Consider the following 25,263-nt stretch of genomic DNA (forward strand, 5'->3'; position numbering starts at 1 on the left):
TTAGGGGAAACAAAATCTTTGGAGCGACAGTTGAATGTTCTGAGAATTTTCATAGAATTTTTCCAAGAATTTTTGTTTAAAATTCTATCCATTCAGTTAGTGTGCCATGTTTCTTTCCACATTTATCTCTCTTCCAATGTTGGGAGGTATGATTATCTTTACTACTGTGAGAAAATCCTCCCCCCTCTGTACTCTGATCTCCGTGTCAAATATCACATATATGGGCCAGCCTCGCCCTGTGTAGGAGGAAGTGACCCTCCCAACTGCATTCTTCTCCGGTGTCAGAGAAGTTAACTTCATTTCCTCGTCTGCTGTCAGCGATGGCGTCTTCTGATCTAAGAGCTGAGTTGGAGTGTTCCATCTGTCTGAACATTTATACAGATCCTATAATGCTAAAATGTGGACACAACTTCTGCCGGAACTGTATTGATCGTGTGCTGGATACACAGAAGGGGTCTGGAGGTTATTCCTGTCCAGAATGCAGAAAAAGGTACAAGGGTCGTCCTGCTCTGCAGAGGAACATAACTCTACGTAACATAGTGGAGAATTTACTGTCTGCTCAGCCACTTCAGGAGGAGTCCGGGGTCATCTGTACTCAATGTGTGGACTTTCCTGTACCTGCTGTTAGATCCTGTCTACATTGTGAGGTTTCTCTGTGTGATAAACACCTGAGAGTCCACAAAAAGTCCCCAGAACACGTCTTATGTGACCCCACCTTGTCCATGGAGAGCAGGAAATGCTCCGTCCATAAGAAGATCCTGGAGTATTACTGCACTGAGGATGAGACCTGTATCTGTGTGTCCTGCAGTTTGGCTGGAGAACATCGAGGACACCAGGTGGAGATGCTGGATGAGGCTTCTCAGAAGAAGAAGAAGACACTGAGGAATGTTCTGCAGAAACTTCTGACAAAGAGAGAGGAGACGGAGGAAAGAGTCCAGAGTCTGCAGGAACACAGGAGGAAAGTAGAAGAAAAAGCAGCTGGTGACACCGAGAGAGTCACTGCCCTGTTTAGAGATCTCAGGAGACGTCTGGAAGACCTGGAGAAGAGAGTCCTGAGGGAAATCTCCGGGAGGGCAGAGCGGATCTCCATCTCCATCCGGGATCTGGAAATAAAGAAGGAGGAGCTGTCCAGGAAGTTGCGTCACATTGAGGAGCTGTGTAACGTGACGGATCCACTGACTGTCTTACAGGAATCAGACACAGGTGACTTGTGTGATACTGAGGATGGAGATAATGAGGACAGAGAGAGACATGAGGAGCTCCTCCATGATGGAGGGGGTCTGGATGTGGCTGGGATGTCACACACATTACACACATTATCTGATATAATAACAGAGGTAAATGTATACTTCCCTATACAGAAAGCTGCAGACATATTACTGGATAGAAACACCGCACATAATTTTCTACATATATCAGATGACAGGAAAACTGTATCCTGGTCAGAGATATACCGGAATCATCCAGAAACACCAGAGAGATTTCAGGATTATTATCAGGTGATGAGCAGTCGGAGTTTCTCCTCAGGGAGACATTACTGGGAAGTGGATGTCGGGGGATCAGATTACTGGACAGTCGGGATGTGTTACCCCAGTATAGAGAGGAGAGGAAGGCAGTCACTGATTGGAGATAATAGCATGTCCTGGGGTTTGTACAGGAGGGGTAATCAGTGTACAATAAAACATAATAGTAATGTGATCCTCTTACCCCCCAATATCCCCAGTAACAGAGTCAGGATAGATCTGGATTATGGGGTCGGACGGATCTCCTTTTATGATCTGTGTGACCCGATCCGACATCTCCACACCTTCACCACCACCTTCACTGAGCCCCTCCATGCTGTGTTATGGGTATGGGGAGGTTGTATAAAGATACATGAGGGGAATCAGGAGAAATCTGTCAGGAGACTGGTGGAATCGCAGGGAGGAGGGATGGGATTGGTGGAATATACTACCAATAGAATAATGCAGTGGGTGGGGCTTTAATTAGTATCTCTCCTTCTGTCACTGATCACTGCAATTGGGTATAATAGCTGTCCAGTTACTGCAGTAACATGTTCCTATTGGTCAGTGAGGAAATGGGCGGCCTATATAATGATCTACCTATTATCGATCTATCCCACGATAATCTGCCATATTATTTTCTCTTTAATTGGTTAACAGAAATTTATCACAGTGTGTGACATCAGCAATCTCTCTCCTCCTGCCCCTCCCCCTACTATTTGCCCCTTTGCCGTATGCAGTCACTCTGTGCAGGGTCCAGTCACTGTGATGGGACAGATCTTCACTCTTTCCTCCCACCTATTCTATGTAATCTATACTAGGGGGTGGAAATCAAAGTAAAAATCTCAGAGGAAACATATGAAGAAATGAGCCCAAGATTTACTAGCGAAAGAAAAAAATGGGATTTATCACTAATATAATGATATTACTATAATAATGTATGATTACTAGAACTGTAATGTGTCCGCAATAGAATGTGTCCCCAATAGAATTCTATGGGATCACTTTTATAATGGATCCTAATATGAGGTGTCCCCATAGAATGGATCACTGATAGAATTCTATGGGATCACTTTTATAATGGATCTTAATAGAATGTGTCCCCATAGAATGGATCACCGATAGAATTCTATGGGATCACTTGTATAATGGGTCCTAATATGAGGTGTCCCCATAGAATGGATCACCAACAGAATTCTATTGGATAGAACACATCAAGCACTGGTGACTCTCTCATGATCAGCCTGCATGGATACTGATTGAAGGACTCGCTCTCCACCCTCCACCTAAGCCCTTGTACACATGGTCAGACATTCAGACAACCAAATCCGTCGGGTTTTGTCCGACGGGTTTTGTCCGAAACTGTTGCATACACATAGTCGGACAAAGTTGTCAGAAAATCCGATCGTACGTAACGTGATGACGTTATTTCGTTAGGACAGGACTACGTTCAGGCTGGTAGCCAATAGCTTTGGTCTAGGAATTTGATCTGAGCATGCGTGGCACTTTGTCCAATCGGAATTCTCTACACACGATCGGATAAAGTCCGATCAGTTCATGTTGTCAGAAAATGTTATAGCCCAGCTGGAAAACTTTGTCCGTCGGATATTCCGAAGGAACCAGTCAGATGGAACCCACACACTGTTGGATTATCCGACAACACGGTCCTATCGGACATTGTAATCGGAATGTCCAACCGTGTGTACAAGGGCTAAGAACGTTCTCTCAGCAATGCTACTCAAATACAAGCCCCCTCACCACAGCTTAAGCTCTATTGAAGCCTCTCTACCCCGTCCTCTATAACGCAACCGAATTCAGGCATTCTCACTCACACCCTACGCTCACTCTCCACTCACACCCTACGCTCACGCTCCACTCACACCCTACGCTCACTCTCCACTCACACCCTACGCTCACTTTCCACTCACACCCAAGCTCACTCTCCACTCACACCCTACGCTCACTCTCCACTCACATCCTACGCTCACTCTCCACTCACACCCTACGCTCACTCTCCACTCACACCCTACGCTCACTCTCCACTCACACCCTACGCTCACTCTCCATCGTAGTGATGGAATTGCTTCGGACCTCAAAGTCAGTAACTGGACTCAGAGTAGTATGCGGCAAATCGGAGGTCTTTATAACAACTCTTTTCTGCTATCCTTCCGAGAATCCAAAGACATGCAGGTAGGTTAATTGGCTTCTATCCAAAATTGGCCCTAGTATATGAATGGGGACCTTGGATTGTGGGCTCCTTAAGGGTAGGGACCAATTTGAGTGTGCAATGTACAGGGATAGGGGCAATTGTAGACACTCTCTCCGGTTGAACTGGATGGACTGGTGTCTTTATTCAACCTTACTAACTATGAAACTGCAAAAAAATGTAATTGCAATGAGTACATGAGCATAAGATCAATTCTTCAAGCTCTTAAACACAAAGATAATAATCTTCTCTTGGACATCCTTTCCTTTTATGACTCTCCCACTTCAGCCAAGAAAGAAATCTCACATCTCTACTTCACAAGTACTTCATTTCTCCATCCCTCTTCATAAATGGCATTCCTCCCTACAACTGCCTCTAAAGATTTCCAAATGTATCTCACACTATAAATCCATACATAAAACCTTCCCCAAATGGTATTACACTCCGACCAAACTCGCCTCTAATTTCCCAGATGATTGGCCAAACTGCTGGAGATTGTGCGTACATCCTGGAACCCGGTACCACATCTGGTGGGACTGCCCATGTACTGTATCTCCTCATACTGGCTAACAATTTCAGACTTTGTAACATCTATAACAAGCTCCGCAGAGCCACTCAGTCCGCAAATGGCACTTCTTGGTGAGGGTACCACAGACCTCCCTCCCAACTCAAAACTATTATTTCTCACGTTCCCATAGCAGCCAGACTGGTTCTAGCACGCAACTGGAACCAGAACCCCCCCTTTGTTTGAAGAAATTCTACGCATTCTCAACAATCACTTCCTAACGGAATTCTCATTTATGAAAACTCAAATCCCAACCTTTATGAAAAATATGGGACCTTTGGATCAAGGATAGCAGGAGTTCCTCCATTCAAAACCCCCTGACCCTTATTATAGCCCACCTACAAGTCCTACAAATGACTATCTCAATTGGATAATCTACTCTTACCTCAAATTACACTCTTTTCAAAACGTTGGAAGCAATTGGACACCGGCATCAGTGGGCATGCCTCGTAAACCCCGATGTTTGTGCGACCCATTCCCCTCCACCTCCGAACCTATGGTTACTAAGGTGACCCCTTTCCTCCGGTTTTTCTTTTTCTTGTTGGTAAATATGCTTACTTATACTATATTGTACAACTGGTAGAATATTTGTGCACCATTTTGTACATTCTCAATCTTTGAAATTTAATAAATATAAAAAAAAAAAAAAAAAAGTATTCTATTGGCCAATTTTTATAATGGATCCTAATAGAATGTGTCCCCATAGAATGGATCACCAATAGAATTCTATGGGATCACTTTTATAATGGATCCTAATATAACATGTCCCCATAGAATGGATCACCAATAGAATTCTATTGGATAACTTTTATAATGGATCCTAATAGAATGTGTCCCCATAGAATGGATCACCAATAGAATTCTATTGGATCACTTTTATAATGGATCCTAATAGAATGTGTCCCCATAGAATGGACCACCAATAGAATTCTATTGGATCACTTTTATAATGGATCATGATATAACGTGTCCCCATAGAATGAATCACCAATAGAATTCTATTGGATCACTTTTATAATGGATCCCAATATAACGTGTCCCCATAGAATGGATCACCAATAGAATTCTATTGGATCACTTTTATAATGGATCCTAATATAATGTGTCCCCATAGAATGGATCACCAATAGAATTCTATTGGATCAGTTTTATAATGGATCCTAATAGAATGTGTCCCCATAGAATGGATCACCAATAGAATTCTATTGCATCACTTTTATAATGGATCCTAATATAATGTATCATTGTGTTGTTGTATCTTATAATCACTAGATGTGTCCTGTTGATGGGAGCAGAAATTAGGAAAGGAGATGTTAATATGAATAAAGTTTTTTTCCCTCTATAATACATGTGAAGTGGTGGTGTCTGGGGGTCCCCCTATCAATAAAAGAGGCTTCTAGATTTTGTTAAACCCCCACAAACACCAGCCAGGGTTGCAACACCCCCACATTGACCCATCAGCATAGAAATCACACAGTATTTATCAGCAGATATACAGTGCCTTGAAAAAGTATTCACACCCCTTGAAATTTTCCTCATTTTGTCATGTTACCACCAAAAAAAACATAAATGTATTTTATTGGGATTTTATGTAATAGACCAACACAAAGTGGCACATAATTGTGAAGTGGAAAGAAAATGATAAATGGTTTTCAAAACGTTTAAAAAAAAAAAAAAAAATATGTGAAAAGTGTGCTTGTATTCAGCCCCCTTTACTCCGATATCCCTAACTAAAATCTAGTGGAACACATTGCCTTCAGAAGTCTCCTAATTAGTAGAGTCCACTTGTGTGTAATTAAAAACTCAGTATAAATACAGCTGTTCTGTGAAGCCCTCAGAGGTTTGTTAGAGAACCCTAGTGAACAAACAGCATTATGAAGGCCAAAGAACACACCAGACAGGTCAGGGATAAAGTTGTGGAGAAGTATAAAGCAGGGTCAGGTTATAAAGAAATATCCAAAGCTTTGAACATCTCATTGAGCTCTGTTCAATTCATCATCCAAAAATGGAAAGAGTATGGCACAACTGCAGACCTACCAAGACATGGCCGTCCACCTAAACTGACCGACCGGGCAAGGAGAGCATTCATCAGAGAAGCAGCCAAGAGGTCCATGGTAACTCTGGAGGAGCTGCAGAGATCCACAGCTCAGGGGGGAGAATCTGTCCACAGGACAAATATTAGTCGTCTCTCCACAAATCTGCCCTTTATGGAAGAGTGACAAGAAGAAAGACATTGCTGGAAGAAAGTCATAAGAAGTCCTGTTTGCAGTTTGTGAGAAGCCATGTGGGGGACACAGCAAACATGTGGAAGAAGGTGATCTGGGCAGATGAGACCAAAATTGAATTTTTTGGCCTAAAAGTAAAACGCTATGTGTAGTGCAAAACTAACACTATACATCACCCTGAACACACCATCTATCGTGGGGATGTTTTTCTTCAGCAGGGACAGGGAAGCTGGTCGGAGTTGATGGGAAGATGGATGGAGCCAAATAAAGGGCAATCTTAGGAGAAAAGACTATAAAAAAAGACTTGAGACCGGGGCGGAGGTTCACCTTCCAGCAGGACAACGACCCGAAACATACAGCCAGAGCTACAATGGAATGGTTTAGATCAAAGCATATTCATGTGTTAGAATGGCCCCGTCACAGTCCAGACCTAAATCCAAATGAGAATCTGTGGCAAGACTTGAAAATCACTGTTCAGAGACGCTCTCCATCCAATCTGACAGAGTGTTAGGAAATTCCCTTGTGATCAGTAAAAAAAACATCAGGTGTTCTGAGAAGCAGGAAAATTTATTTCTGATGTGGCCCACAACAGGGAGACATGCTTACAGCACGAAAGCTGAAGAAAAAGTCTCAACAAAAGAAAGTGTTCCGCCCTCACATATCCCACAAGAATAACATCTCTGTGCTTCTATTGGTTGAAAGAACATAAATAACGTGTCATGGCACAGGCTTGCACTTTATAAGCTATACATATTCCGTGCATTCTTAGGCTATCATATTTAGTTAAATGTAATCATCCTACTTACTATGGAGTTAATTAGGACAAAACAGTACAATGAGTTAATACAATAATGTGCTCAGAAGTAAGCTTTTTCACAAATCAGTCTCAGGACTATTGTTTTTCTAATAGTCACACAATAAACATTTAAAACTTTTCTAACATTCCCTCCTCTTTGTGTGACTATTTTATCTCCACACATTTCGATGAAAGTCCCTGTGTTATACACTTTCGGACTGTATGTCATTAAGTTGAGCTTCAATGTCCACATAGGTCTCCTCAGAGGTAGAGAGGGTTTGATACATTGTTCTTGAGACTGCAGTTTCAATGAGTTTTTGTGAAAGTCCTCGAATACAGGGAATGCAGCAGCATCCCCAAGTGACCAAAACAGCCAAAGCCACAGCGATTGAGATCAAACATGATATGATAAATCCAGTCCATTTACCGAACCATCCTTCAAGCCAAGTTGTGAATGGATCATTAATACCTGAGTTTTCCGCCAATTCATTCGATAGCGCAGTCAGTCCTTCCAAGGCTCTGGTCACGGTCCCTCCAGGAGCTGTATTGTAGGGATAAATGTACAACACATGCTACCAAACATTTTGCATACCCCTCCTCTTTCAGCTAAGACCATATCTAAAGCCATTCGGTTCTGCCAGGCCATTAGAGATGTGGGGGCCAACTGTTCTGCTAGGCCCCTCACAGCATCCCTAGTATAGTTTACAAATCGTTGTTGGTTATAATATATATATAATTAATCCAGTCAACATTTTTATCTATAGTCACCCACCAGAGAAGAGACTCAAACCCAGCTGTCACCTGATTCCTGGCTTTAAACTCGTCCGGCACCCCGCGAGGAACCCCAACCTCATCTATGTAGATCTGAGAGTCAAATGACCCCAAGGGAGAGGTGTCCCTACGATACTGTCGGTGACTCTTAGTCCACGGGTATTCTGACAGGATTCTCAGGGGCATAGCCAGCTGGACCATAGCGCAATCCCCTTGGGCATCGGCCGGTAGTCTAGCTCGCAGTTTCTTATCCCCACACATCCACCAGACATCAGCTCTCTGAATGTCATGTCCAACCCAGTCACCGTTGTCCGTGTTAATCCTCTCCACACAGTAGTCATCAGGTAGTGACCCAAGATCCACCGCGCTACGGGTCCCTGGGAGTGCAAAACAAGTAAAGTTGGCCGGATAAGCGGGAACCGCTGGAGGTATCTGAGGTCTCTGTACTGGGGGGAAACAACAAACTCAATGTGTGACAAGTAGAATTTGCTTCAGGTTTATAGCTCTTATTATACAATTGCAACATACATTTTAAACCTTCTGGATCTGTATTGTGATCTAGAGGAAAAGGAACTGTTGCTAAATGTGGTCTGGCTCCGGCACAAACTAAACAGTTTTCCTTTTTCAGAGTTCTAACCGTGTACCTCAACCATTCTAACCACTCATTTTTTTCTTGGTAGCCCGTCTCCAAAGCTATGGCATCTTCTATTGTTAGGTTAGTGAATCTTATAGTTATACTCAGAACTTCTATTTTAGTATGGCCTACTTCTTTCCCTTCTGAGTCTACTTTTTCCTGTTGTTTAATTTTATTTGGTGGTAATACCTCAAGGAAAAATGTTCCTGAGGGGTCAGTTCCTGACACCCATGCTCCCATGGAATATAACCGCTGATCTTCCTTCCTCGGCTCCTTTAATGTTATTAATAGTTGGTTACAGTTCTTACTATTTGTGCAGGGGGAGTTGGCCGCTTTTGTGATTACTAGTCTCTCCTTTATACCACTCTTTTTAGCCCCTGGTTGATTATACCCCCAATCTTGATGCGCTGTAGTCCATAGGGCCTGATCCCATGCTTGACATCCTGCCTTATTCCAGAGCCAGCAGATATATTTATCTGCCCATAGAAGTCCTCTAGCCCCAGTTGTATCCCCACAATCTGCAATCTGACAGAAGTCTACCAGTATAGTGCTAGTTATTCCCTCTATAAAGTTTTGGATTTAATGCTTTTCCTGTTCTTTCCCAATCCAAAGGTTCCTCTACTCTTCCATAGCGCCTACCCCCTCTTATGGATGCCTCTCCTAGAGTCACCAGTAACCCAAGGATAATTACTGTCCCTTTCATCCTAACCAGCTACAGAGTTCCAGCGGATAGGATAGGGGAGTTGGAAGGGGAGGGAGACTTCACCGGTTTGAGACAAGTCCCACCTTGTGTGAGACCTCCCTTTGTAGCCGGACTTTCTGGACCTCTTGTAGCCAACTGGCCCTACTCTGCCTGTAAAACTTTTTACAATGGGACTGGTGAATCCAGGTAGACCTCTCTGCAATCCTTATCACAGTAGGGGTAGTTAAAAGGACTTTGAAAGGACCATCCCACCTTGGGGAGTTACCACTGCTTTTTTTTTATTACTTTTTATTGAGACCCCAATCTCCCACATGCACCTTTTTCATCTTCTTTTGGGGTGTGATATACATACTGGTCACAGCTACTAGTAGGCAATACATCCAATTATTTTTACCTGTTTCTTCCATAACTTTTCTCAGTTTGCTTTTTAGAATGCCATTATGTCTTTCTACCAATCCAGCTGATTGGGAATGATAGGCACAATGGTATTTCCCTTTAATTCTCATCACTTCTATCAAATGTTGTATATTTTTTAATTACAAAATGGGGTCCATTATCACTGTAAATCCTTTCAGGGATTCCAAATCTAGGAATAATATCTCTTAGTAATGCTTTGGCTACAGTCTGTGCATCTGCACTTCCTGTCGGGAATATCTCCACCCATTTGGTCAGGGTGCCTGGGTACCAAACAATATTTCTTCCTTTCACATTTGTCTAATTCAATAAAATCCATGCAAATGTGTTGGAATGGATATTGTGGTGTAGGGAACTTCCCTTTCTGTGGTCTTATACCTCCCTGAGCATTGTGTCTTGCACATATAAGACATAGAGAGCAAAAAGTTTTTGAGTAATTTGTGAATCCATAGGCTGTACATACTTTATTTAACATCTCAGTCATCCCCCTGTTTGACACATGCGTTACTCCATGTGTCAATACTGCTGCATACCTAAATAAAGATTTTGGTAATACCGGTTTCCCTTCAGGTGATGTGTAAATATCATCAATTATTGTGTAACCCTTTGTTTTCCAATATTGTTTTCCCCAGGGGGGGCATTTTGCTGCATATCAGTAAGGACTGTATGATCTATCACTATGATTTCTCGTCATTATTTTATGTGCAGCTTCATCTGCCCTTTTATTTCCCTTTGAGATGGGGTCTGTATATTTTGTGTGTGCTTGACATTTACAGATTGCAAGCTTTTTTGGTAACTGTATTGCATCTAGGAGTTCTAAAATGAAGTCCGTATGTGAAATTGGTTTACCACTGGAGGTGACCATCCCTCTGCTTTTCCATTGTTGTGCAAAAACATGAACTGTTGAAAAGGCATATTGACTGTCAGTGTATATGGTTACAAATTTCCTTCTGACAGTATACATGCTCTTGTCAGTGCTACAAGTTCTGCAACTTGTGCTGAATAACGTTTTGGTAGTGGCCCCGCTTCCAAAATCTCATCCTGTGTCACTACTGCATATCCTTTTGCATTTGTGCCATCTGCATTTTTCTTACTAGAACCATCAACAAAAGGTATCATGTCAGGGTTAGATAATGGTACATCTTTCAGATCACTTCGTGGCAGTACCTTTTCAGTTAGTAAAGTTGAATAAAGACACCAGTCCATCCGGTTCAGCCTGAGTGAGTGTCTAGCCTCTACCCCTGTACACCCACATCGTTCTCCACCCCCAAGGATCCAACGTCCCCATTCATATACCAGGGCCAAACCGGAACAGAAGCCAATCAACCCACCTGCATGTCTCCGGAGTGCGGGAGGAAACCAGAGCACCCGGAGGAAATCCACACAGGCACGGGGAGTACATGCAAACTCCAGGCAGGCAGCGTCATGATTAGGATTCGAACCAGTGACCCCCTTCACTGCTAGGCGAGAGTGCTAACCACTACACCGCTGATGCTACCAGTGCTTGTACACAGGGTGGAAGTACTCTCGTTGCACTGTCTATTTCTGTAGAGTAATCCTTCCTCTATGAGACCCCTCTGGTTCTGCCTCAGCAGTGTACTCTTCTGCACCCTCCTCTCTTTCATCACCTTGCATAAGAACCTTTTATTTTCACATTCTTTTTTGCTTTTGCTTTCAAATACTTCTCAGAATGCTTAGCATATTGTAAAACATCTAAAACTGATGCAGTTCGGTAAGTAACCATGTTTTTAACAATGTAATCCTTATGATCCTGTTTCAATCCATTTAAAAAAGCAATCTTTAGCTGTTGCTAATATGCACTATTCACATCTTCAGCTTCGGGGAGCCCGGAGAACACTCTAAAAATCTCTCGTAATTTATTTAGGTAGTCACTGACACTTTCTTTGTCTTCTTGTACTGTCATATATTTTTTTTCCTTTTTTTTTCCAATCAGTCCGTTGTACCCATCTAAGCTGGCATCTGTTCAGTAGGGCAGTCAACCTGTTTCCTAAGTCTGGGCTTTCTGGAGGCAATGGATCCCCCCGTCCATGTGCATTTGCTGGGGCGCAGGGGTCCCAATCCCCCTTTACCGAAGCCCAATCTGACCCTAATACTCTCCTCAGGGCTCTCTCTACTTCCACCCCATTAAATTTATAACTGTTCCGTAATCCCTCTATGTTTTCAATGAATTCAGCTGGACCTAATTTTGGATGTTTTATGTGTTCTGTAGCCTTTTGTATATCACTGTCAGTCCATGGTCGAAAAACAGTCATAGTCAAGGGATATGGCTGGCCCAGTGCATCATTCTGTCCTCCCCTTGGGTTTGGGACCTCTATCAAGGGGCATTCCTCACCATCCTCCACACCATACCTAATAGGAGGTTTACTTAGTCTCTTGGCTCCTGCTGGGGCACCTAATACATGAGTTATGGCGTCATTTAATGTTTCAAGGATCGATCTGTTCATCTCCAAGACTGAACTACTGTCTGGAGAGATTGAGGAAGTGGAATTGGGGTTTTGTTCAGAGGCGGTTCCTTTGAAAGGGGTGGATGTCACAGGGAAGGTGTTACTCTGGGCAGTTACTTGCACCTGAGGGGGAGGACCATTATAGGGAGGTGGTCTCTGGGTGTAGCAGATGAGATCATCCTCTTTGTCCACTAGGGGCAATTGGGCTTGGCATTTTTCCTTTGTTCTTCCTTCTACCCTAATTCTAGCATGCTGAAGCCAATATTCCGCCATTTTTTAACCCATACCTTTTTTGAACTTTGGGTCCTGATATTTTAGGCTTATCCACAGGACCCCAAAATAGAACTTTCTTTCTTTTTAATTTTTTTTAGTATTCTGATTCAGAACTTAGCCTTTTGACTTATAAATGTACCCAAATATAAACAGCATTGCATCATTAACACTTCACAGTTGAAAGTCTATGAATTCTAAAAATAACTCCAATCCAATATAAATATTTACTTTAAGACTATTTTTCAAACTCTTTTTCCCACCAAAAGTCCTAATATTTTCACAGATGCACAAATTAACCTCTGTCAGGCAATCTGCATTTTCTTGTTTCTGAGAAACAGCTTCTTGCAATGAAAACATCCTCAGCCTTTTTTTTTTTTTCATTTCTTTTCACATTCATCGAGCCACCTGATAATTCTACAACATTCTATTTACTCCAAAATGCCATCTACCTTCTTTTTCTTTTATGCTAAGTTTCAATATATACAATATAACCCTTCTGTATTGTCATAGCTAATCAAGGGTTAACTTTTACAACGGTCTTGCAGGATCAGGAGAAATCCTTCCATGAAGGGAGGGGGAGGGGGAGAGAGTTCAGTGAATTTGCCTTCTTATCTGCTGAGAAATACCAGCACAAAAAACATGTCAATACAAGAGAAAAAACATCAGAACAAAGATAAAGTAAACACACACAGAAGAAAATTAGATCACTTAACTAAACAGCGCTTAAAATAGTCAGGCAATTAACCTCTGACATTCGGTATACCTCAAATCTTTTTGTTATCTGTCCAGACAGCGGGCGACGTAATTTTTTACCTTAGACAACGTCCCCAAGTGTCTCTGTCTACGAGCACTGGATCATCTAGATATTATACGATCAATACCAATGTCGGCAATTACAACACATTAAACCAGAAGCAAGAGAAAGAGAAGAAAAGACTCAGAAAGAATTAAGAATAATTTAAATTATCTTACCTCTCAAACACCTGGACTGGATCACACAAGGTTCGGAAACAGACAGTGGAATTCAGATCTATGGCCCCGCCCCTTTTTCACCAAATAGCATTGATTGGGGGGACTTGTAAGGTTCGGTGAGCTTCAAAGTCCAATACTCACCGAAGTGTTGTCGGGCCGTCTGATCTGAAAACCAGCGTGTTGCTCCCGGCTCGAAAGACCAAAAATGTTAGGAAATTCCCTTGTGATCAGTAAAAAAACATCAGGTGTTCTGAGAAGCAAACAATTTATTTCTGATGTGGCCCACAACAGGGAGACATGCTTACAGCACGAAAGCTGAAGAAAAAGTCTCAACAAAAGAAAGTGTTCCGCCCTCACATATCCCACAAGAATAACATCTCTGTGCTTCTATTGGTTGAAAGAACATAAATAACGTGTCATGGCACAGGCTTGCACTTTATAAGCTATACATATTCCGTGCATTCTTAGGCTATCATATTTAGTTAAATGTAATCATCCTACAACTTACTATGGAGTTAATTAAGACAAAACAATACAATGAGTTAATACAATAATGTGCTCAGAAGTAAGCTTTTTAACAAATCAGTCTCAGGATTATTGTTTTTCTAATAGTCACACAATAAACATTTAAAACTTTTCTAACAATGTGAACATTTTCCAGACAATATCCAAATAGCCTCTCCGGTTGAATGTCCCATGGGCAACGAAGGTTCAGCTGTGACTCCATGTTCCCAAAGTAGTTAAGACGTCGGTTACTTACATTACAATAAACCAGGGTAGGATAGTGAGCGGTAGGTAAGATTTATGTGGTAATGTGTTGGCTCCATCTAGTGGCGCTTTTTTGAAAATAAAGATTAACAATCAACCTGAAAATGCTCTTCAAATCCGCTATCAGTAACTGCATGAAAGAGCAAAAAGAGTGGTTCACTACTCCACTGAACAAATGTGTGATGTTAAATCTCTCATAAAGTTTTTTTTTTTTTTTTTTTTAATAAACAATTTTTATTGCGAAATATGAGTAGAACATAAACAAGATAGCACAATACATATGTATCACAGTTTTTAAAGAATTTGGACATATAGTAAGTGCGGACGCAGCCGCTAGTCAATAGCAAGATACAATGAATTTGACTCACTTTATTATATAGAGTGCAGTTGAATAGCATAAAGGTATAAAAGAATGGAGGGTTAGAGTAGCTTTGGGGAGAGCGAACTTTTAATTTAACTCTAATAGAGTAGTGTATATTCGGGGGGGGGGGGGGGGGGGTAGGGTGTCTGGAAGTGAATAGGTACGTAGGTTCAGAATGATATCTACACTATCTGTCAAACGATTCAGGGTTGTGATGATATGTTCTTGAAGGCATCTGTGGATTTATAATGGATCCAGCACGACCAAGTGGTTGTAAATTTCGACGGGGTATCTTTCGTTTGATGAATAAGGTCTTCCATCTGCATTATTGCATTGATGCGGTTGAACCACTCTGTGATAAGTGGAGGATTTGGGGAGCGCCATTTAGATGGAATACATAATCTAGCGGCATTGACCATATGCATGGCCAGGGATTTGAAGTAAGAGCGGTCTGATGCAGTCGTATAGTGTAATAAAAATTGAGCAGGTGAAAAATCTAATCGGTATGTTGTGACAGTCTCAATTACTTTATGGACTTCCTGCCAAAAAGGTTGGAGGAGTGGACATGTCCACCATATGTGGAGGAATGTCCCTATATCATTATTGCATCTCCAGCATGTCTGGGGGTTGGAAGGGTGAATTCGGTGAAGTTTATGGGGTGTATGATACCATCTCGAGACTATTTTAAAAGCAGTTTCCTGGGTTTGCACATTAACCGTTCCCTTATGGACATACCTATAAATATTTTCCCAGTCATCATCAGAGAGGTCTAAGTGGAGTTCAGCAGCCCATTTTTGTCTTGTTTGGAGGTCTGTTCGATCACAATCAGAGAATAACAGTGAATATGTAAATGATATCATATGGCGCTGATGTTCCCCAGTAGAGCATATATTTTCAAACGTAGTTAAGGTTTTGGACCATTGAATTTGGGGGTTCTGGGTGCGAAAAAAGTTGCGGAGTTGAAGGTATGTCCAAAAGGGAAAGGATGCATTAGGCATGAGTTCTCTTAGTTGTGAATGTGATAAAAGGGTATCATTGTGGAAAAAATGGAAAGCCCTCACTGTGTTGTGCGGCCAGTTTAATATCGGGAAGGATGGATGCATACCCGGTAAGAAGTCAGGGTTTCCTCTAAGTGGGGTCATAGGTCCCGTTATGGATGAGATTCCGTGATTAGTGCAAGCCCAACGGAATGAATGTATGGTCGGGTCGATTAGTGGGTGGGTTTTGTGTAGTCGGTCATGAGATTGGCGCTGGATCCATGGGAGGGAGGTTAATGGTACAGGAGAAAATAATTGTTCAAGACGAACCCAAGCTTTGGATGTATCATGAGTGTGCCAATCGATTATTCTAGTCAAATGGCAGGCAATGTGGTATTTGCGAATGTCAGGGAGCCCGGTGCCTCCCTTAGGTTTTGGGGTGGACAATCGACAGAAACTTAAACGTGGACAGCTTTTTTGCCATATAAAGGTTGTGCAGATTTTACGATATGTCGTATAAAAAGATGGAGGAAGCTTTATCGGAAGAGTTTGCATAACATATAATATGCAAGGAAGTATGTTCATCTTGATGATTGCAATTCTACCGAACCAAGAGAAACGTTCTGGGGACCAAATCTTTAAGTCGTCAGTAATTTTTTGTAGCAGAGGGGTGTAGTTTAGATGGTAAATGTCCGTGAGGGAAGCCGGGAGTTGAATACCTAGATAGGTGATAGATTTGTCTTTCCACTGAAAAGGGAAGTTGGCGTGACAAAGGGAACATTGGGAAGAGGGAAGAGTGATATTCAGAGCATTAGATTTGTTAAAGTTGATTTGTAGGTTAGTAAGGGTTTTAAACGTGGCAAAATCTTGAAGTAGATTGGGAATGGATGTAAGGGGCATTGAGAGGAAAAGGAGAATGTCGTCCGCAAAGGCAGCTACTTTATATGTTTGCCCCTTTATCTCGATGCCCTTAATATCGGGGTTTTCTCTCAATCGTCTTAATAGAGGTTCAAGTGTTAAAATAAAAATTAAAGGGGATAGTGGGCAGCCTTGACGTGTGCCGTTGGATATGGAGAAGGCATCCAACAGGTGACCATTTACTCTGACTTTCGCAGTCGGGACGGAGTACAGTGCTTGAATGAGATTGAGCATCTTATCCGGTAAATTAATTGCTTTGAGAACTGCGGACATGTAGTCCCATGCCACCCTGTCGAACGCCTTCTCCGCATCCAACGACAGCAGGAATCCTGGATTTTGGGAGACGGACAGCCAGTGAGTTATATTTATGGCCTTAAGAGTATTATCTCTTGCCTCTCTGCCGGGGACGAAACCTACTTGATCAGGGCTAAGGATTGTAGGCAGTAGCGGGAGTAATCTATTTGCTAGAGTTTTTGCATACCATTTCAAGTCCACGTTTAGTAAGGAAATGGGTCTATAATTTGTCACTACCGAAGCATCTTTGTCGGGTTTCGGTATAACCGTTATGTGAGCTTGAAGGAGTTCTTCAGGAGGGCTAATGGGTGAGGTGAACGAATTAAAAGCATGTAGAAAGTGGGGCGTAAGGATTTCTGAAAATGTTTTATAATAAGCCACCGTGAAGCCATCTGGGCCCGGACTCTTCCCAGATTTAAGTTGTTTCAATGCAGATAGGACTTCTGACATCGTCAGGGGAGCATCCAGTTCTTGGACTGTGCTATCGGGTATAGGGTCGGGACTATATTGGTGCAGGAAGTCTTTAATTTTATTGTTTCTAGAAGCAACATCATTCGGGGTGTCTGATTGAGGGAGGTTATACAGTTTGGTATAATATTCGACAAACTGAGTGGCAATGTCTGCGGATTTGTTTAATCGTCTACCGGCAGTGTCCGTCACGAAGTGAATGGTGTTGCTAGCTTTTTTGGTCTGGAGTGCTCTGGCTAATAGTTTGCTCGCTTTGTTACCATATTCATAGAATGATTTTTTACTTAGTATGTATTTACGTTGCGTTTGTTTGTCTAATAGTTCCAGGAGTTCCTTTCGGGCGTTTGTAAGATCTTGGAGGGAGATTGCGGCTTGGGTGTGTTTGTGAGCAGCTTCTAATTTACTGATCCGTTCAATGAGATCTGTATATACTTTCTTTCGTGCACGATTTCGTTTTGCTGCCAGTGCTATTAGAGATCCTCTAATAACACATTTGTGGGCCGCCCAGTTGTTTGGATGTGAGGTATCTGACGGTGTGTTTTCCGCAAAGAAGTGTTGAAGGTGTGAGGCAATTTCAGTAACTATTATAGGATCCGAGAGAAGTGAGGGGTCAAGTCTCCAAATGGGTTTAGGTGCTATGGTGTCAGGGAATTTTACAATTATGGAGGTAGGATGATGGTCTGAAAGGATCATAGACTCGATAGTAGCGTGTTGTAATAAAGGTAAATCGCGTTGTGACAGGAAGAGGAAATCGATACGGGAGTATCGTTTATGCAGGGCTGAATAGTGTGTGAAATCTTTACCATCTGGATTAAGGGTTCGCCAGGTGTCGTGAAGAAGTAAGGTTTGTAGACAGGTTTTTATACTTTTCAGAGCTTTATAAGGCAAAGAAGATGTACCCGACGATGTGTCCAAAAGAGGGTTCATAGGGACGTTGAAGTCTCCTCCGAAGATGACTGTTCCCTCTTGAAAGGGGATCAGAGTGTTAGTTAAGGATTTAAAGAATTGAACCTGATGATTATTTGGGGCGTAAAGATTAACTAGGGTAATTTTCATGCCTGCGTATTGTCCTTTAAGAATAAGGTATCTACCATTTTCGTCCACTAGTTGATCTGCAAGCTGGAAGGGGCAGTTTTTATGAAAGAGGATAGACACCCCCTTTGATTTAGAAAGGGGGGAGGTGGCATGGTAGGCTGTGGGGTATCGATAGTTATGTAATTTGGGGACTGAATTCGTTCTAAAATGGGTCTCCTGAAGGAATATAATGTCCGCTTTATATCTGTGCATGGTGAGTAATAGTTTGGAACGCTTCTCTGGTATATTTAAGCCCCTGATATTAAGCAAAACTATTGTGGCGTTAATGGGCGAGGTCCTGCTGTGATGTGCGGGCATCCTGAAAGTAGTGTGTTAGTGGTGGTGAAATAGAATTGAGGTGTAGATTCGATAAATATGGGAATGAGGAACGGGGTGGAGGGATAGAGCGGAAGTAAGGTTTAAATGGTCGCTCAATGGAAAATGAGGGAGAAGGGGATTAAGAGAGATATTTCCCCGGTAGGGCTTCTACTGGGGGGATTCGACCGTTATGTGTCGAATGTGAGATGTACTGGCACTGGGGAGTCCCTATATTCTACTTCAGGTAGAGAGGGAATTCCTATGTAGAGAAGCCAGTATTGGTCAGTGGATTGAGGGGAAAATGCGGATTAAACTATGAGAGAAGTCCACTGTTGAGGGGTTGTCTCAGTCGCGGAAGGATCGTGAGCCAAGAGGAGGAAGAATTATAGTGTAAAGATATAAGCCTCTCGGCAATATGCTGGATTCAGTTGTATTAACTCGATCAGAAGATCTAATCAAGCACGGGGTAAGATAGGTTGGGACATGTAGTCTATCTTGCCCGCAGCCTTGTCAGTGTATTGATTGAAAAGGACAGTTAGGGGTGGAGGGAGGCATAAGAATCTGGTATAAGTGTAGGGTATGGAATCAGAGATCTAAATTATTTGTCATGAATCGCAAAAGGTAAGGATAGGTTAAACTGTAATATCATATCTGTAAACTAGAAAGTCCCTATTACCGGATTGGTGATATAAGGAATATTAGTAGGCAATGCTAATAACAGTGAAAAATGCGATATATATTAAAATAACATAAAACATCAAAGCTGTGCAACTGTAAAACCGTTAAACTATAAACTTATAGAAAACATGTAGCCAGTGTTACCGTTTGAAAGTATCGGCGAGTGTCCCCCCCGGCATCGGAAGTATAGACATGTATTATCCTAAAAGCTCGAGCTGGAAGCAGGAGCAGCGTGACTGCAATGAAACCTTTACAGGCATATTCCTTTTCCACCCCTCTTTAACAAACACCGTAGCCTTGAAGTCTAGAAGAGGGGGGGAAGTATAGGGCAGATATTATTCAGGGAAGGGCATAACACTACGTTTAGCCCATATATTGAACGTATTGGACCAAGGTAAGGACAGGTAGAATGAGCAGAAGATCATTGTATTGTAATAGAGGAATGCATTAGGAGCATTAAGGGGTATATGAGGTATTTATAGACTCATCAGGGATAATGGTGACCAATTAGGGAATATATGCACAGAGTCTAAGCCCGTGAATCAACTGATCAACCCGGACGGTGCAGAGTTGTTCCTGTGATCTTATTAAGCATATGACAAGCAATCATACCTTCCCTGGTCTGAGATTTGGCAACACGGTCAGTGTGGGTAATTGCAAACTTTACTTAGCTTTAACGAGACTAGTGTCCTTTCGAAAGATTGAAATGGGGCCGGCTGAAAACGAATCTTATCGCTTCATAAGTGCCAAAGTTCAGCTAAGTGTTCTTATCCTGTCGTTCGGGAGACATGTTCAGGTCTGTATATCCTCTGTGGAAAGCTGAGGTCATCGCTGCTATTCGTGGGCGTTTGTTGTTCTGTAACGAAGATGGTGTTTAAAGTAACGAATCAATGGTCAGCCTGTTTGGTAACTTAAGCTGTTCGGTAACGGAAACAAAAAGAAAATTCCGCAACGGCAGGTAACGATTCGAAGAAAGTGTAACAGTAGTGAGATAGGAAATCACTGTATCCTAGGCTGTGTTAGCCTTTCTCAGGACATGGAAACCTACATCTTAGCGGGACCTTCGTGCTCTACGAGACAACGGAGCTGCAGTCGGGCTTGGAGATGGGTGTCGGAAGTTAAGGTCATCCCTCGTTCTCGGCATAGAGGGCGAACGGCGCCTACGGTAGCTGGCGGTCTGATATTCCATATAGTCATCTTCCACATGGTCTCCGTAGTGGAGAGGGATTCGAAAGTCCACGTACCATCCTGGCAGATCAACGAACGGTACGTCCAGCGTTCGGCAGAATTGATCGAGATCCTCCGGGACTCTCAGAGTAGCCGTGCGGCCATGACGAGTTGCTTGAAGAGCGAACGGGAAGCGCCAACGATAGCGAATATCTCTGCTTTTCAGGACATCCAGTAAGGGGCGTAGGTCTCTTCTATGGCGGAGTGTGATTGCTGCCAAATCTTGGTAGATATGGACGGTACACTCCTCGTATTGTAGGTTCGATTTATCTCTCGCCTTTTTAAGGATATCTTCTTTAATGGCGAAATCGTTAACGTAGCATATTACATCCCTAGGGGGATCCAATTCCTTGCCTTTCGGACGGAGTGCCCTGTGAATACGCTCCATCGCTATAGGCGATTGTGGGGGTTTGTCAAGTAGTTGGTTGAAGAGAGATGTAACAGTCGGTAGTAGTTGGTCCTTGTCGACCGATTCCGGAAGGCCTCTCACTCTGAGGTTGTGTCTGCGGCCTCTGTTATCGATGTCCTCGACATGTCGGTTTAGGTCCCGGAGCTGTAGGGTGTGAGTATCCAGCCTTCGATCATGGTTACGGATCAGTTGTTGTTGCTGGTTCGACCGTAATTCCACCGCTTGTAATCGGCCGGTGATGGCCTGTAGTTCTTGACGGAGATCCGTAATGGCGGTTGTGAGAGTGTCTTTTATGTCGGTCGCTACAGCCCGTAAGTCCTGTAGAGTCGGGTGTTGATGAGAGGTTTGTACTCCTTCCGCTGAAGTCGGAATTTGCTCCGTTGGTGTGAGGGTAATACCGAGGTGGCCTCGGGCGGGAGAATTGGCGGCCATATTAGGGCCTTGGCTTCGGAAGAGCTCCGGGATAGTTTGCGCGGAGCGGGTTCCCTGATCTCTCGGGGAACGCGAGCGAGTTGCAGATTGTCCACGGGAAGACGTTCCTATAGTTTTATGACGAATCGGCTCGATATCTCCCGGTCCACCGGTGTTGAAATCTGCGGGCAAGACGGAGCTGAGGAGTTAAGCAGCCATTTCCTTCCACGGCCAGACACGCCCCCCCTCTCATAAAGTTAACAGTACTAATTTCAAAGAAAACTGCGATGATGTCACTGTCTCTTCCCAAAGTATCTTATATATTTTTGCTAGCAATTCTTTCGTTTCATTTTATACGACTCCATTGAGTCAACTGCATCTTTCAACGTCTATTTGGTTGAAAATAAAGTATACGTGTTTTAGACTTTATCACACGATTGGGCGTTTTTCCTTTTTTATCTATTTTGTGACACGCCAATTTGAATAATTTTCGAACGGACCGGAACGGACGACGTTCAAGGAACACCCGAAGGTGTGGGTCATTCTTTACCTTCCTATCCGGAAAGGTGATTCGAGTCATCCATCTACACGTGGAGTGTCGGAGGAACGATCTTGTCCGATCCCAATCGTTGGGGAGTTCGTATCTGCGCTTATTAAAGATGGCTCTGGTAAGCCTTCATTACTTACTTTAATTGTACAGTGAAAGAATTTACGTGGTCAAGCACCTATACCAGTGATATCTGGGACGAATTTTAAAGTTTTATTCACGTTCAACTATAAAGTTCCATTTACGGTTTCACTCAACGAACTTATATCTTCACATGTATGGGCCCTTGTAAATCACTAAATTTTTTCAAAGCATGGGACTTGTTTTGATTTGTTTTTTAATTTTGTTGTTTACTTGTTCACTTAATCACAGGTTTGTGCTCTACAGCATTAAGCTGCAGTCCAAATAATTATTTGTCCTTCCAATAGTTTTTTTGATCATTTTTTTGGTTTAATAACCCATTTTTTCATTGCACTACATGCACAAGTATATTGTTTAACACTGAGGTTTTACTTTTTGAAACATTATCTTTGAAAGTTTTTTCCTTATTTATTGTCTCACTATATTCAGTCACCTGGCATATATCAAGCGCTGCACTGTTTTCACATTTTTGTTATTTAGACCTAGTATCTGGTTCTTTGTGCTCAGCTGCTTTTCTCTGAATTGAATTTTCTCTATACCAATTAATTTTTTACCAAGCGCAAGTTTTACTCTTTTTGTCTTCCCAAAGTATCGCCAATGCATTAACGGTTCTCCTGCAGATCATTGGATTTATGCGGTTGGGTGGCCAGGTGACGGTTCTCATAAAGCTTTTTCTTTTTCCCTCCAATCCCTTTCACATATGGCGGCTTACAAGGCGAAATCCTCGGTGGTGAGGAGGCGGTAGACACAGGGGGGAAGGAGACGGAACTCCTGATACCACTCCGGCAACTCCAGTTGATCTATCTGTATACTGTTACAAAACGTGGGTATCTCATCCGGGGTACGTAGGAGGTATTGTTTCCCGTTGCTATTCACCTGTAACGCAAATGGGAATTTCCACCTATATTGTAACCCTCTTTCTCTGAGGACATCAAGGAGAGGTTTAAGTGCTCTTCTATTCCTGAGAGTGATTAGGGAGAGGTCTTGGAACAATTGGATTACAGTTTCAATAAACAGAATCTGATCATTTTGCCTTGCTTTTTGGAGTATTTCCTCTTTAAGGGCAAAGCTAGATAGGCAGCATATTATGTCCCGAGGGGGGGCTGGGTCAGGGGCTCTAGGTCTTAACGCTCTGTGTGCCCTGTCAAAGTCAATGGGCGATTCCTGAGGTCTTTCCAGAAGATTATTAAACACTGTACAGAGGACTTGTCTTATCTGCTCTGTTGGTACAGATTCTGGGATACCTCTGACTCGTATGTTACACCTCCTGCCCCTATTATCCAAATCTTCCAAATGTCTATTTACATTAATCAGATGCTGTGAGTGGTTAATTGAGACTTCTTCTAGCCTTTGTATGGCTTTGTCTCTGTGCCTGCCTGCCCTCTCCCTTGCCGCCATTTGTTCAGTCAGCATTAGGATGTCTGTTTTCAAATCAGTGATCGCTGTGGATAGCGATTGTTTTAATGTCTGCTGCTATGTCCATCATTGCTGAGTGTGTAAGCGGCTGGTCTGGTGATAAAGTGTTCCTTACCAGATCCTCAGAGTTTGTTATGGAGTCGGCGTCATAGTCCTCTTCCTCCTCCCTCGTGCTGGAGCGCGCCATCTTGTCCTCCACCGCACCTCTCCTTCCCTGGCTCTGGGACATGAAAAGCTCCGGAATCTGCTTGTGTTTTGAGGTTCCCGGGGTGCGGGGGTGATTGTGATGTGCCCCTCCTCTGGATAACCTTCCCATTCTGCAGTGTAATGATCGCTGGGCTGAGAGAGCTGACACACCGCTCCGGAGCTCTGTCTTCAAGCGGCCATCTCTCTCGTGCCAGGCCACGCCCCCTTTTTTCACAAAATTTTTTTTTTTTTTTTTGATTTATAGCACAAAAAATAAAAAAAATACTAGTGATTAAATACCACCAAAAGAAAGCTCTATTTGTGTGAAAAGGGATGCAAGTTTCTTATGGGTACAGTGTTGCATGACTGAGTAATTCTCATTCAAACTGTAAGAGCGCTGAAAGCTGAAAATTGGTCTGGGCAGGAAGGGGGTGTAAGTGGCCTGTATTGAGGTGATTAAGAAGGACTTTTTGTCTCTTCTTGCTATCCTCTGGAAATCTACATTCAGTTGGGTATATTTTCCCTTCTCTCCATTGCCTTTTTCCTTCTCCTTATTTATTATTATTATTATAGGCATGGGCATAGCATAATGGGTTGCAGGGGTCACAAACGCAACCCCACCCCTAACCCCAGGGGGCCCCTGCAGCCTCCCTGACATATTATCATATCTTCCACAAAGTCCTGTTCCGATCTGCCCTAGGGTCCCACAGCCACGCTCCAGTACTGGGCTTCCACTATGCCTTCCACAGTCCACACCCGTTTGTTCTCATTGGCTGGGGAGAAGCTGTGAGCCATTTCCTGAATGGAGAGGAGCATGAGGTGAGAACAGCCCAGGATGGGGAAGTATCTGTGCTGTGTGCTGGCAACATGGAATGGTAACCGAGCTCAGCGAGTTAAGAGGAGGAGAGTGCCGTCCTGTAGCCATGATGGGACCGATGTCACTAGTGAGGTATGACACTGCTCCGTGTCTCCTAGTCACCAGCTGGGATTCTCTGTACCCCCCACCCGGGGATGTCTGCTTATCCCACTTCTGTGACAACTCGGGAAACGACACACACCTCCAGGAGGTGACCTTACCCCAACATCTGCCAACACTGACAGAGAAACCTTCAGAAATTGCTAAAACAAATCCCTTAACGCCTCCTGAGGGGCTGCAGGTTCCAGATTTTGTGACACATGGCTTTGCCCCCCCAGATCTAAGTTGTGCCCCACCCCAGCAAAGCCCCCTAATCGCCCCCCCCTTACCCTGGATGCTATGCCCGTCTGCTGAGCTCCTTTCCCAGTACAGCACTCTATACTTCTCCTCCTCCGCAAGGCTGAAATCACATTCCTTTACAACACAGCAAGTCAGCCACGATCTGCACAGGGTGTATCTGCCTACTGAGACTACATTGCCATTCCAACCAGGGGATTTCCCAGGTCATAACAACGGAAAAAAAAGGATACCCCCTGTGAAGGCTGACAGACTGTGTGTATAGGAATGTGATTTCAGCCCTGTGACGTGTGGGGGGAGGAGCTGTATACAGTGCTGGGATGGGAAAGAA

At 43.1% G+C, this 25,263-nt stretch overlaps 1 protein-coding gene across 1 annotated transcript in view; it reads left to right on the forward strand.

Moving 5' to 3' along the window:
- Positions 1–305: 305 nt before the first annotated feature.
- Positions 306–25,263, forward strand: part of LOC143962514 (uncharacterized) — a 30,526-nt gene continuing 5,568 nt past the window's right edge. The window contains exons 1-2 of the mRNA XM_077471789.1: positions 306–1,969; positions 3,575–3,692. Coding sequence (XP_077327915.1) covers positions 321–1,969; positions 3,575–3,692 — 1,767 coding nt within the window. The 5' untranslated portion in view covers positions 306–320. The remainder of the gene's footprint in view (positions 1,970–3,574; positions 3,693–25,263) is intronic.

The sequence above is a fragment of the Lithobates pipiens genome, unplaced genomic scaffold (genome assembly GCF_037356315.1).
Source record: "Lithobates pipiens isolate NorthernLeopardFrog02 unplaced genomic scaffold, aLitPip1_a1.2 Scaffold_8, whole genome shotgun sequence".
Classification (NCBI taxonomy): domain Eukaryota; kingdom Metazoa; phylum Chordata; class Amphibia; order Anura; family Ranidae; genus Lithobates; species Lithobates pipiens.